Below are 14,092 nucleotides of genomic sequence, written 5' to 3' on the forward strand. Positions count from 1 at the left end.
ACTATAAAAGTATGATTAGATTCTATTTAAGTGTTCTGCAAGCTGGGAGTGTACATCTGTAATCCCAGCGTCTCAGGAGGCTGAGGCAGGAGAATCAAGAGTTCAAAGCCAGCCTCAGCAATGGTAAGACGCTAAGCAACTCAGTGAGACCCTGTCTCTAAATCAAATACAGAGTAGGGCTTGGGATGTGGCTCAGTAGTTGAATGCCCCTGAATTCAATCCCTGGTACCTGCCCCCAAAATGTTCTGCAAATATACTTCTTGGGTAATGTCATTTATGTTGCATCACAGCAAAAGATTTTGTCTGTCTTACTATTAATTTTTCTAAGTCAGTCTCCTTGTAAAGTTTGTTTGCCCCTTTATCTTAATCTCTGGGGAAATAACCTTACTATGTGAATATCCTTTTCCCCATCAACTTTTCACTTAATGGTTTTAGCATCCTTGGATCCTTCCCTGAATCAGTAATTTTATATTAACTGGCATTCTTTTGTAAAGAAGAGCTTCCTCACATCAAAGGAATAACTATCATTTTTTTAAAAAAAAGGCAATATGAATGTGTAGTTCTTTTCCTTTAATGTTCAAATTACTAAAGTTATAAGTAAGTGTGGTGGTAAATGCCCCCCACCCCCACATTTGTGGACCCATGAGTTATTTATTTATTTATTTATTCATTCATTCATTCATTCATTCATTTATTTATTTATTTATTTATTTAGTATGCAATCTGTTTTGCTGGAAAACTTCCACATTTGTTAAGTAGGAATCTCATCAAGTTGGCTCCTGTTATTTTGACATCTGTCTGGCATAGTAAAATGTTCTAGGGATTCCTCTTGTTGAATAATAATAGATCTTAGAATGTTTTACTGCTTACCTTTCCCCCATTAGTTGTTGTCACCACTGTTTTTTAAATTTTTTTGTTTTTTAAAATTTGTTATAATTAGCTATACATGACAGTAGAATGAATTTTGACACATTGTACATGAATGGAGCATAACTCCTCATTCCTCTGAACCTACATGGTGCAGAGTCACACCTGTCATGTAATCATAAATATTATATAGGGTAATAATGTCTGTCTCATTCTCTGTCCTTCCCATCCCCACCGCCCCACCTTTCCCCTACTCCCCTCTGCACAATTCAAAGTCCTTCATTCCCCCCCACCACCACCACATTGTGTTGTTTTTAAATAAAGTCTGTTTAGGTTTACCCTCATTTTTATTAGTCTCTAGGATTTCCATTTGTATGTGTTTTCTGCAGCTGCTATAATGAAATACCACAAAATTGGTCTTTTATCATACTGCAGATTTATTTTCTTAAAATTCTAGAGGTCAGAAATACAGAATGGATTTCAATGGACCAAAATCAAGGTGTCAGCAAGGCTGCACTCTCTCTTGAGGCTTTAGGGAAGAATCTAATCACTTCCCCTTTCCAGCCTCAGAGCTACCTGTTATGTATGTATTGACTGGGTCCCATCTTCAAGGCCAGCGTGTCCCATCTTCAAGGCTAGCGTATACTGTCTTTAAATCTCTATTGGTTCTTCATATCACATGATTCTCTAAAATTTCCTTTTAGTTCCCTTTTATAAGGACATTTATGATTATATTTAAGGCCCTCCTAGATAGTCTGGGATAATCCCCCATTGCAAGGTCCTTAATTTGATCACAGCTGTGCAATTCCTTTTGCGATTTAAGGTAAAAATTTACAGGTTATGGCTTTTAGGATATAGCCAGCTAAAGGAGGGTATTATTCAGCCAACCATACCATTCATTTTTTTTTTTTTTTATTACTACTGCTGAGTTTAGTTTCCTTTTTCTAGGTTGCCAGATATTTTCTTTTTTGCATCTTAAAACTGTTTCATTATCTTTCTGCTTCTTTTACTATTGTTGAGAAGTTTGCCATCAGTCTGACTTCTCTTTCTTTTCTCTCTGGTTGACTTTAAGAACTTTTCTGTTCTTTCATTTTTGGAGTTAGTTTTATCTCTCATGGCCAGGATTTTAGTGTACTCCTTTTATCTCAGTGGTTTTGATTATCAACTGGTTTGGAAAATTTATGGCCATTTCCTGTTCAGATAATTCTAATATTCTGTTCAGATATTTCTAATTTACTAATTAGACTTACTAATACTATTTTTTATATCTTACAATCTATCTGTCTCTGACTTTTGGCTAATTTTTTCAAAATCATCTTTCAGTTCTAATCTTTTTGCCTCACCTGAAGTTTTTGTCTTAATGACTGTATGATTCAAAATTCAAGTCATTTGGCAGGGAGGGTACCCAGTATTGAGCCCAGGGTCTTACACGTTAGGCAGGTACTTTACCACTCAGTTCCATCCCCTGTCCTTTAAAAAAAAAAAAAAAAAAAAAAACTTTTTATCTTTAGGCAGGGTCTCCCTAAATTGCCCACGCTGGCCTCAGATTTGCAGTCCTCCTGCGTCGGCTTCCCGAGTAGTTGGGTTACTGGTGCATACTACCACCCAACTCAAAAATTCAAGTTTTTGTAATTTCCTCCTCCTCCTGTATTTGTTGTCCTTAAACTTGGAGGTCTTCTAGAGTTATTTCAGTAGAAGTTTCCTCATGTTTTGATCTGCAGTTTATTAGCTTTAATTTCTTTGCGGAGCCGATTATATTCCATTTCTGTTTTTCAGGATTGTTCTGATCCCACCCTTGCACCCCGCCTTCTACCATTGATGCCCTGACCTCCTTGATTTCAGTACCATGATTCTTCCAACATTTTTCTTTTTTTTTGAATTTTAGGTCTCTGTGTGTTTTTTCTATTACAATAGTCATGTAGTTTTCTTTTGACCTATTAAGTATTATGTTAGTCCCTACTAGTAACTATCCTTGCATTTTACACACATATATATTTATATCATTATCTATATCTCTTTATCTTAAATATAATTCAAAGGTTATATTTAAGGGCTCTTTTTCTCCATGGGTTGGATTGTTTATGGTTTTAGTTTTTTCTCTTAGTCTTTGTCCAAAGTTTTGGCTTCTAAGTTTGGCTAACTTCAGAAAGTGAATTTAGGAATTTTTCATACGTACACTATCACAATTTGTTTTTTTTTTGCATAGTGGGAGAAGCTAGTATTAGAACCCAGGGATTCCCCCCGCCCCCCAGCCATATCCCCAGTCCATCAGTCCCTTCTCACATCTCTTCTTTCTTTCTTTTTTCTTTTCTTCTCTTTTTTTTTTTTTTTTTTTTTTTTTTAAGATAGAGTCTTGCTGAGTTGCAGAGGGTCTCACTGAATTGCTGAAGCTGGCCTCAAACCTGTGACCCTCCTGCCTTAGCCTCCCAAGTCACTGGGATTTACAGGTGTGTGCCCATGCTCCCAGCTCCTCAGTCTTTTTTTTTTTTTTTTTTTTTTTTTGGTGGTGCTGGTGATTGAACCCAGGGCCTTGTGCATGCAAGGCAAGCACTCTACCAACTGAGCTATCTCCCCAGCCCTCCTCAGTCTTTTTGTGGAGAGGGAATTTTGCCACTTGTGAAGCCATTAGAAGTGAGCAGTTGTTTACTAAAGTTGCCTGGTTTTAATTGCTGCCTACTGAAGAGATCAAGATAGGACAGGAATCTTTTAGTACCTTTCTCAAAGCTTTAAAATTTTTTTTTTCATTCCTGTTTAGGATCATCGTAATGGATACTCCTCTTTTTCCTAGAAGGCATTTTAAGTCCAAAATCTTTTGCTAGCTTTACAAATACCTTACTTTACTTTTTAATATACCTCATTTTATAAGAATCCTCAAAGTTCTTTCTCTCAACTCTTCTGGGAAATTGAAAGAATCTTCTTCCCAAACTCATTATTTCTAATTTCCACTAGGCTCATTATAAATTTTCTCCATTATTTGGTATAAAATTACTTTCCTCTGAGAAAATAAGAAAAAACAACTTCCAGACACACTCATGGATGGCCCCACACCACCCTCCAAAAGCAGTCTTATTTTCTGGTTCCAGCAAGAAAAGTTCATAATCAACTCAGTCTCTTCTTTTCCCCCATGTTCATTACCCCCTTAACTATTCTCCCCCTTTCTCTTTTCCATCCCTTGAGGGAGCAGTTATTAATGCTAAGTGAACGGGTGGTTTAGGTATGGAACTGTGGGGAGGGGGAAGACTAATAGAATCCTGAATTTACTGGGCCAAGAGAAGGACCACTGAACTGGGATTCATTTTTATTGTTATTACCCTGTTCTGAAAATAGCTGAAATGTTTTGCTTTAATTGAATGTCTGTAATGACTAACACACCAAGTGATGAGGTCACAAAAAGATAAACATTTCTGATATTAAATTAGCTAATAGACATGAAAAACATAATCAACTAAAAGATATAAAATCCTGACTTATAAAACATGTTTGCCTAGGTTGTCAGTAAATTCATCTTAGAGGGAAGATCTAAACAAAGTATTCATTTTTACTAGCAAATATATATTTGAGTGCTTACAATATGCTAAGCACTATTCTAGGTGCTAGGGTATCAGAAAACAAAACAAGACAAAAACTCCTGCCCTCCTGAACTTGACTCTGTTAGGGACTAGAGAAAGACACATACTATTAACAAAAGGTAAAATATAGTAAGATGGTTACCTGTGTCACAAAGTTAGCAAAGGGAACTAGAAACTGATCTGTTTTCTCATGGGAATAGGGAGAGAGAGAGAGAGAGAGAGAGAGAGAGAGAGAGAGAGAGAGAGAGAGAGGCCATTCTAAAGATAATCAGATAATATCTCATTGATAAGGTGACACTGGAATAAAGAGATAAATAAACTTGGTATGCTAACAAACCTTGTAGAAAGAACTCTTAGGGAAAGAGTATTCCCTACAAAAGGAATAGTAAGTGCAGAATTCCTGCATTGGAATTGCACTTGATGTGTTTAGTAAGGCCAAGTGAAATTTAGGAAAGGGAAAAAGGGGAGAATAGTAAAAGATCAGGATAAACAAGTAACAGAGGGCCAGATCATATAATGCCTTCTAGACTTCCATTAAGGCCTTGGAGATTTTTACTTGGGAAACTATTGGAGTGTTTTAAGCAAAAGATTGACTATTGATCTGTAGTTGCAGTTTTAGGTATACACAGTGAAATGTTATAAAAAGCCGTTAAAAAGAACAAAATTTTGTCATTGGCAGCAACATGGATGGCACTGGAGAATATTATGTTAAATGAAATAAATCAGGCACAGAAAACCAAATACTAAAGTTGCTCTGAAAGGAGTAGAGAATAGAATAATGGAAAGAGCGTTGGGGAGGGAGGGATGAAGAGAGACTGGCTAGTGAGTATGGGAGTACAGCTTGATAGGAAGATTAACTTTAATGAAGTTCTGTAGCATAGGCTAACTGTAACTGACAATTAATTTACTATTTCAGGGTAGCTAATAGGATTTTGAATGTTCTCAACACAAAGCAGTGATATGTCTGAGGTGATGGATATACCAGTTACCCTGATGTGATCCTTGAACATTATGTACATAATATTAAAATGTCACATTATACCCCATAAAAGATTACCTACTGTTTTCATTCTAGGCATGAAATAGGAGTGACCACTTCAGAGAGAGTTAGTATAAACTAAGAAATCATGATGACTTAGACCAAGGTGGGTAGTGGTAGAAAAGGTGAATATATCTTGATTTGGAGATGGATTAGATGTCACTTTTGAGAACGAGAGTGTCAAGGATGGTTTTAGCAACTCAAAGAATAGAGTTTGTCATTTTCTGAGTCAAAAATAACTAAAAAACAAAAGCATTTTGGGGGGTGGTTGGTGAGAAGATCAGAATGTTACTTTTTGAACATGTTAAGTTTGAGATGCCTATTAGTTATCCTTAGAGATGTTCAATAGGAAGTTGGAAAGAGAGTAAGTAGTAAGTCGAGAGAAGACAGAGCTGGCTGTTAAAATTTAGACTTCATCTGTTCATAGTAGACATATAAAGACATAAGATTAGATGTCGTTATCTAGGAAGTAAGCATAGCTAGAGAAAAGAAGACATCTAATTTGCCCTTTTGGGAAATAAATTAGCAAAGTCATCATAAAATAAAATGTTATATCTGACAATGAAAGAATTCAAAACCTCTGTCATTACTTCTCAAGTTTTGATGTACATTTGAATCATTTTGTTAAAAGGAACAAAGTAAAGCCTGGCATAGTGGCACATGCCTGTAATCCCAGCAACTCTGGAGGATAAGGCAGGAGGATTGCAAATTCAAACCCAACCTCAGCAATTTAGCAGGAATGTCTCAAAATAAAATTTAAAAAGGCTGGGGGTGTAGCTCAGTGGTTCAAGCTCTGGTACCAAAAAAAAAGAGAGAGAGAGACAAAGTGAAAAACAAGTGCAGGATTAATTTCCAGAATAAAGAGTATATTTATAGATAAGAAATTAACTGATAAAAAAACAACTCTGTAGAACAAAAGGGAATACAATACATGTGGCCAGTAAACATGAAAAACACCCAACTTTCCAGGAAGTGCAAATTAAAACAACACAATCCCCTTATCCCTTTCAGAAAGTTTGTTAATGCCTAATGTTGGTAAATTTGTGGAGAAAAGGGAGGGCTCATACCATGTAGATTGGCAGATAGCATATGACATGTCTTCTTTTGGGAGATATTTGGCATATTTATTAAAATTTTAAAATATATGGGGGTGGAGAAGTGTGGCTCTGTGTCAGAGCACTTGCTTAGCCTGTGTGAGGACCTGTGTTCAATCCCCAGGACTGAAGAAGAGTTGAGAGGTTGGTGGTGGGGATAAGGGAGGGGAGGGAGGATTAGGGTGAGGGTGAGGGTGAGGGTGAGGAGAGGAGAAAGAGGGAGAAAGAGAGGAGAGAAAGAAAAGATATAGAAAAAAACCCTTCTGTCCATGAATCCTCTACCTAAATATTGAATAGAAAGACTTGCACCTTTGCTCAGAAAGGCAGTTCAAAAATTATTTGTTGAAGCATTGAGTTTAAGAAAAGTGGTATAACCTAAATGTACTTGAGTAAGGGAATTATTAAAGGCTCTTGAAATCTTCTACTCATTTATTTTCCTTTGTACTTTTTAAAATGGATATCTCGCTTTTTTTTTTTTTTTTTTTTTAAATGAGTTCTCACTATATTGATCCTCCTGCCTCGGCCTCCTGAGTATTTGGGACTATGGGTACACACCATCACTCCTGGCATCACATCTTGTATTTGTAATTTTAAATAGCTTAAAAAGTCATAATTGCTACTGTATTACATTTATAATGTTAAATACATCTGGGGGGGGGGTCAAACCCTAAAAACTGCAGATTAAAATATTTGGTTTATACATAATATTGCCACATAATGTTATTTTCAAGCCAGTTCTCACTGTGAAACTAAATTGGACAACATTGTTTACCAAGAAAAAAGTTCTGACCTTTTTACATTATCTTAAATGTGTTAATATGTGCCTTCGTTAATTACTACTACACTACTGAATTCTGTGCTTAATGACTAGATAAATGAAAAAGGCTTGGGACCTTATAGAACTCCATTTCATTGATAAAATAAGGTGTTGCCCTTAATTTTTATCTTTTCACCTTTTTTTCCCAAGAGATTTCCTTCTTTTAGTTATCTACTTATTAGATACTTTGGAGTTTATATATCTCAGAGTAGTGCATCTTAGCAGTATTTGAGAACTTTGCCTCTCATGCATACTAAGCCAGCACTGTCACTGAATTACATTCCTAGCCCAGAATTAGTCCTTAAGCAAATCAGTTAAGGAGAGTACAATACAGATGGAAGCTAATCAATCTGCAGTTGATTTTCTTAAAATTATCTTGTCCACCTAACCCCTGGTTACCACTGAAGTTTGGAGATCATTAAAATTTAGCAGTGTCCTAAAAAGGTCATAAAATGGATATTTATTCAGCCATTAAAGAGGAGTAAATGTGTACTAGTGTCAGAATAATTTTGAGCATTGTTATTTAGTGGGGGGAAAAGCATCAAAATGTTTTATATAATATTTATATTAAGCATATTTGTATGTTTTATACACATGTATTTGTTTTTTACACGAGTCAAAAGGGAATATAAGATGTAACTTATCAAACATTTACCTTTTTGATGGAGGACCTGGAATGTACTAAGTGATCTTTATTTAAATTCTTCTAAAATTTTTTTTTTTAGGTGTGGAATATCAAACAAATGATTAAGTTGACACAGGAACATATAGAGGCCCTACTGGACAAATTTGGTGGGGAGCATAATCCACCATCAATATACCTGGAGGTAAGCTTTTGAGTATCATTATCTGTAGTAATTTTGAAAAGAAAAATAAATGGATTTGTAAAAAGTTTTGTACTGTTGATTTGATTCTTGTAAGGAGGTGGGATTAGGAATAAATATTGGAAGAGAGAATTAGAATTAGCTTTGACTTTATTATGGTCTTGTTTCACTTGTTAAAATACACATGCACTACTTTCATAATTTAGGAAATATCAAAACTAAGGAGGAAGTCCTCTTTAAACTTTAAAACGTTGCTCCAAATAAAGAATTTTAAAAAGAGAGAAAGCACACTGTTTTGGTTGTCAGCAAAACTAGTAACCATATTGGAAAATGGAACAGTTTTTTTTTTTTTTTTTATTGTAAACAAATAGGATACATGTTGTTTCTCTGTTTGTACATGGCGTAAAGGCATACCATTTGTGTAATCATAAATTTACATAGAGCAATGTTGTTTGATTCATTCTGTTATTTTTTTCCCTTCCCCCCACCCCTCCCACCCCTCTTTACCCTCTATACAGTAGTTCCTTCCTCCATACTTGCCCCCCTCCCTAACCCTAACTCTAACCCTTCCCTCCCCCCCATTATGTGTCAACCTCCACTTATTAGCGATATCATTCGTCCTTTGGCTTTTTGAGATTGGCTTATCTCACTTAGCATGATATTCTCCAATTTCATCCATTTGCCTGCAAATGTCATAATTTTATCATTCTTTATGGCTGAGTAATATTCCATAGTATATATATACCACAGTTTCTTTATCCACTCATCAATTGAAGGGCATCTAGGTTGGTTCCACAGTCTGGCTATTGTGAATTGAGCAGCTATGAACATTGATGTGGCTGTATTTCTGTAGTATGCAGATTTTAAGTCCTTTGGGTATAGGCCAAGGAGTGGGATAGCTGGGTCAAATGGTGGTTCCATTCCAAGTTTTCTAAGGAATCTCCACACTGCTTTCCATAGTGGCTGCACTAATTTGCAGCCCCACCAGCAGTGTATGAGTGTACCTTTCTCCCCACATCCTCGCCAACACCTGTTGTTGCTCGTATTCTTGATAATCGCCATTCTAATTGGGGTGAGATGGAACCTTAGGGTTGTTTTGATTTGCATTTCTCTTATTACTAGAGATGTTGAACATTTTTCCATATGTTTGTTGATTGCTTGTAGATCTTCTTCTGTGAAGTGTCTATTCATTTCCTTAGCCCATTTGTTGATTGGGTTATTTGTATTCTTGGAGTAGAGTTTTTTGAGTTCTTTATAGATTCTGGAGATTAGTGCTCTATCTGAAGTATGATTGGCAAAGATATTCTCCCACTCTGTAGGCTCTTTCTTCGCATTGCTGATAGTTTCCTTTGCTGAGAGAAAGCTTTTTAGTTTGAATCTATCCCAGTGGTTGATTCTAGCTTTTATTTCTTGTGCTATGGGAGTCCTGTTAAGGAAGTCTGGTCCTAGACCAACAAGATGAAGATTTGGACCTACTTTTTCTTCTATAATCTGCAGGGTCTCTGGTCTGATTCCGAGGTCCTTAATCCATTTTGAGTTTAGTTTCGTGCATGGTGAGAGATATGGGTTTAGTTTCATTCTGTTGCATATGGATTTCCAATTCTCCCAGCACCATTTGTTGAAGAGGCTATCTTTTCTCCATTGCATATTTTTGGCCCCTTTGTCTAGTATGAGAAAATTGTATTTATTTGGGTTTGTGTCCGTGTCCTCTATTCTGTACCAATGATCTACCTTTCTATTTTGGTACCAATACCATGCTGTTTTGTTACTATTGCTTTGTAGTAGAGTTGAAGATCTGGTATTGCAATACCCCCTGTTTCACTCTTCCTGCTAAGGATTGCTTTAGCTATTCTGGGTTTCTTATTCTTCCAGATGAATTTCATAATTGCCTGTTCTATTTCTGTAAGGTACGTCATTGGGATTTTAATTGGAATTGCATTGAATTTGTATAGCACTTTAGGTAGTATGGCCATTTTGACAATATTAATTCTTCCTATCCAAGAACATGGAAGATCTTTCCATCTTCTAAGGTGTTCTTTAATTTCTTTCTTTAGTGTTGTATAGTTCTCATTGTAGAGGTCTTTCACCTCTTTTGTGAGATTGATTCCCAAGTATTTTATTTTTTTCGAGGCTATTGTGAATGGGGTAGTTTTCCTAATTTCTCTTTCTGAAGATTCATCACTTATGTATAAAAATGCGTTGGATTTATGGGCATTGATCTTGTAACCTGCTACTTTACTGAAATCACTTATGAGTTCTAAGAGTTTTCTGGTGGAATTTCCAGGTTCCTCTAAATATATAATCATGTCATCAGCGAACAGGGATAGTTTGAGTTCTTCTTTTCCAATTCGTATCCCTTTAATTTCTTTGGTTTGTCTAATTGCTCTGGCCAGAGTCTCAAGAACGATGTTGAATAGAAGTGGTGAAAGAGGGCATCCCTGCCTTGTTCCCGTTTTTAGGGGGAATGCTTTCAGTTTTTCACCATTTAGAATGATATTAGCCATGGGCTTAGCATAAATGGCCTTTACAATATTAAGGAATGTTCCCACTATCCCTATTTTTTCTAGTGTTTTGAGCATGAAGGGGTGCTGTATTTTATCAAATGCTTTTTCTGCATCTATTGAAATAATCATGTGATTCTTGACTTTAAGTCTATTAATATGGTGAATTACGTTTATTGATTTCCTGATGTTGAACCAACCTTGCATCCCTGGGATGAAACCCACTTGATCATGGTGCACTATCTTTTTAATATGTTTTTGTATGCGATTTGCTAAAATTTTGTTGAGAATTTTTGCGTCGATGTTCATTAAGGATATTGGTCTGAAATTTTCTTAACAGTTTTATAAATTATCTTTTCTAGAACAAGTTTCCCCACAATTATTTTGTTTCATAATAGAAAAAAAAATGTATCCTCTTGAACTAACCCAATGTTGCTTATTAGCTTTTCTGTTTAATAGTTCCTTGAGATTTGTATCAAGCCTTGATCATGATTGCAAATTTATATAGAGAGTTAGTCTTTGTGTTAGTCTTAATCCTGTGAAATAGTAGGTACTGTTTTAATCACTGATAAACCTGCTGACCTTCGTTTCCTTCAGGAGGTCAGCCAGGTTCCATAGTGAGTCAGCTGTTCCCAAATCTAGGCAGATTATACAGTACACAATGCACACCATTACCCTCCACTGCCTTTCTCTATGAAAGCTACTTCAGCTGTAATCATTAGTCATAAAGGAAGACAACTCTAAATGATAAATGATTAGATTATCATTTGGCTCCAAATGACAGGGATTTTAAAGCATAAATTAAAAGACTCCTAACTAAATTTCTAATATAATACTCTAATTACTTTTTAAAGGAAAAAATCTTCGTTATTTCGTGAGAAAGTAAAATTGCATTTCTGAAATAAATCTTGGAATGGGGGGCATGTAGCAGTGGTAGATGCCTAGCAGGCACAAGTTCTGTGTTCAGTCCCCAGCTCCTCCTGCCACCCTGCCCCCCAAATCTAAACAGGGTAAAATAAACGTTGGAAGTTTGGAAATACCAACCAGCTAATAAACTGTTCTATTCCTTTCCTCCTCTTTGTATGGCTTACATACAGCACACTAGTTATAGTCAGTGCTAGGACTAGAATTTTTATCTGGATACTAGTTAGTACATTTTCTAATATCTCATGCTGTCCCTTTTACTTGGATGTCTTAGGATGCCAAGTAAAAGAGTCATAAAGAGATAAATAGTCCTAGTAAAACTGACAATTCTTTGTTAATCAGAGTTAGACTGTAAGCAGCAATTTATCTCACACCCATTTCTATGTCTTGGGAACTTCCCCCCATGCTCAGATATAATACATTAGCAGAAGTAACTATGTCTTTCAATAGTAGTGATTCGCCTCCTCCTCCACACACATACTCTTCAGACTCTTTAATATTTGAAGACTGATCATTAACAGTAACAAACCTGTAACTTAATGTGTGCTCAATACTGTGTTAAATGCATTTATTAATTTAATCCTTATCGTTACTTTGAGCTTGATGATAGATGGTAGGTATTCTTGTTATCCCCATTTTGCAGGTAAATAAACAAAGCTTAAGAGATTCTAGTGCTACATAATTTTTAGCTATATATAGTGTTTTTAAAAATATTTATACACATGTATGTTTATATATAAACAAACAAACATGCAAATATACACACACAGATACATTAGAGGGCCATAAAATATAGTGATTAAGGTGAGCCAGTGAGGTCACATCAAAAGTATTTTTGAATCCCAATTGTGCTTTAGTTCCTGCACACAGGTTACTCAGTCTTCCTGCATCCCACCTCATAATATAAGATTACACATGTGATAATTTAAGGATTGAGTTTTATATAGTTTCTTAAAAGACCCTAAATTTCTGCCTTGAAATAGCTGTGCTTGAGTCAGGGAATGTAGGTGTAGACGGTGAACATATAAGTGAATTTGAACATTGTACTTTATAACATTTGATATACTGTGAAGGAGACCCTGGCTAGAGATTACAGAATTCTTGCCTATGAAAACTGATCAGTCCAAGAGAAAAGACTTGTAGGTTCTGGTATTTCAAGACCCTTCAATGAAAGCCAAGTCTATATCCACCGTTCTACAGGTTTCTAATCCACCACCTAAGAGTCCTTAATGCTTTTTCTTTTTTCCTTTTATTGGGGTGAAATATACAGAAAATTTAATATTATAACCACTTTTAGGTGTACAGTTCTGTGGTGGTAGGGCATTCATAGTCTTATGCAACCATTACCATTATTTATCTCCAGAAGATTTTTTTTAAACACAGAACATGTTGGTAACTTATTTTCTTGATTAAATTTATTAAAGAAAGATTCTTAAGAATATTGAAGACCTAAATAAATAAGCGAATTATATTTAGTTCTATCTAATATGAAAATTTCTGCCTGTGACTTGGAAACAAGAATATCTTTTTACAAGTATAATGGCCAATCACAAGATTTAAAAGAAAGAAAGAAAAAAAAAAAAAAAAGACCATCAATACATGTGAAAAAGAAGAAATAAGAAATAATACAGACAGTGTTTTTGAATCACAGTTCATGCAGAAGTAAGGACCAAATTCTCCAGAAGATCTTTATCATCCCAAACTGAACCTTTTTATCCATTAACTACTAATTTCCCTTTCCTTTCTCCTCCCAATATATAATAACCGCCATTCTCCTGTTTATATGAATTTTAATACTCTTATAGAATCATACAATATTAGTCCTTTTGTGATGGGCTTTTTTCACTCAGCATAATGTCTTTATGATTTAGCTGTGCTTCAACATGGATAATGCATGCATAAAAATTTCCATCCTTTTTAAAAAATTTTTATTTTATTTTAGTATCCGTCAATTGAACTCGGGTTCACTTGGCCACAGAGCCACATCCCCAGCACTATTTTGTATTTTATTTTGAGAGAAGGTCTCACTGAGTTGCTTAGCACTCACTTTTGCTAAGGCTGGCTTTGAACTCACAATCCTCCTGCCTCAGCCTTCTGAGCTGCTGGAATTACAGGTGCACACCACCCCGCCTGGCAAAATTTCCTTTTGAAGCCTAAATAATATTCCATTATATGTATGTGCCACATTTGGTTTAGGCATTCATTTGTCAGTGGCCACTTGGGTTGCTTTCACTTTTATGAAGAATGCTTCCATGAACATGGCTGTACAAATAACAGTGCTTTTCAGTTTTTATGGAAATATATCAAAAAAATAGAATTGCAGGATTGTATGGTAATTCTATTTAAGGAAATTGCCAAGACTTTTAACAGTGCACTTGCAATGCCTTACATTTTTTATAAGTTTTTTTAAAATTTTATTTATTTTTATGTGGTGCTGAGGATTGAACCCAGTTCCTT

The 14,092-nt window shown here is 35.5% G+C and overlaps 1 protein-coding gene across 5 annotated transcripts in view; it reads left to right on the top strand.

Moving 5' to 3' along the window:
• The window catches only part of BRAF (B-Raf proto-oncogene, serine/threonine kinase), a 181,606-nt gene that overhangs the window by 64,574 nt on the left and 102,940 nt on the right, over window positions 1–14,092 (top strand). For all 5 annotated transcript variants that reach the window (XM_079150111.1, XM_079150110.1, XM_079150108.1 and 2 more), the window contains exon 2: window positions 8,112–8,213. In XM_079150111.1, the coding sequence (XP_079006237.1) occupies window positions 8,112–8,213 (102 nt within the window). The remainder of the gene's footprint in view (window positions 1–8,111; window positions 8,214–14,092) is intronic.

This window comes from Sciurus vulgaris (genome assembly GCF_902686455.1).
Source record: "Sciurus vulgaris genome assembly, chromosome: 8".
NCBI classification, from domain to species: Eukaryota; Metazoa; Chordata; class Mammalia; order Rodentia; family Sciuridae; genus Sciurus; species Sciurus vulgaris.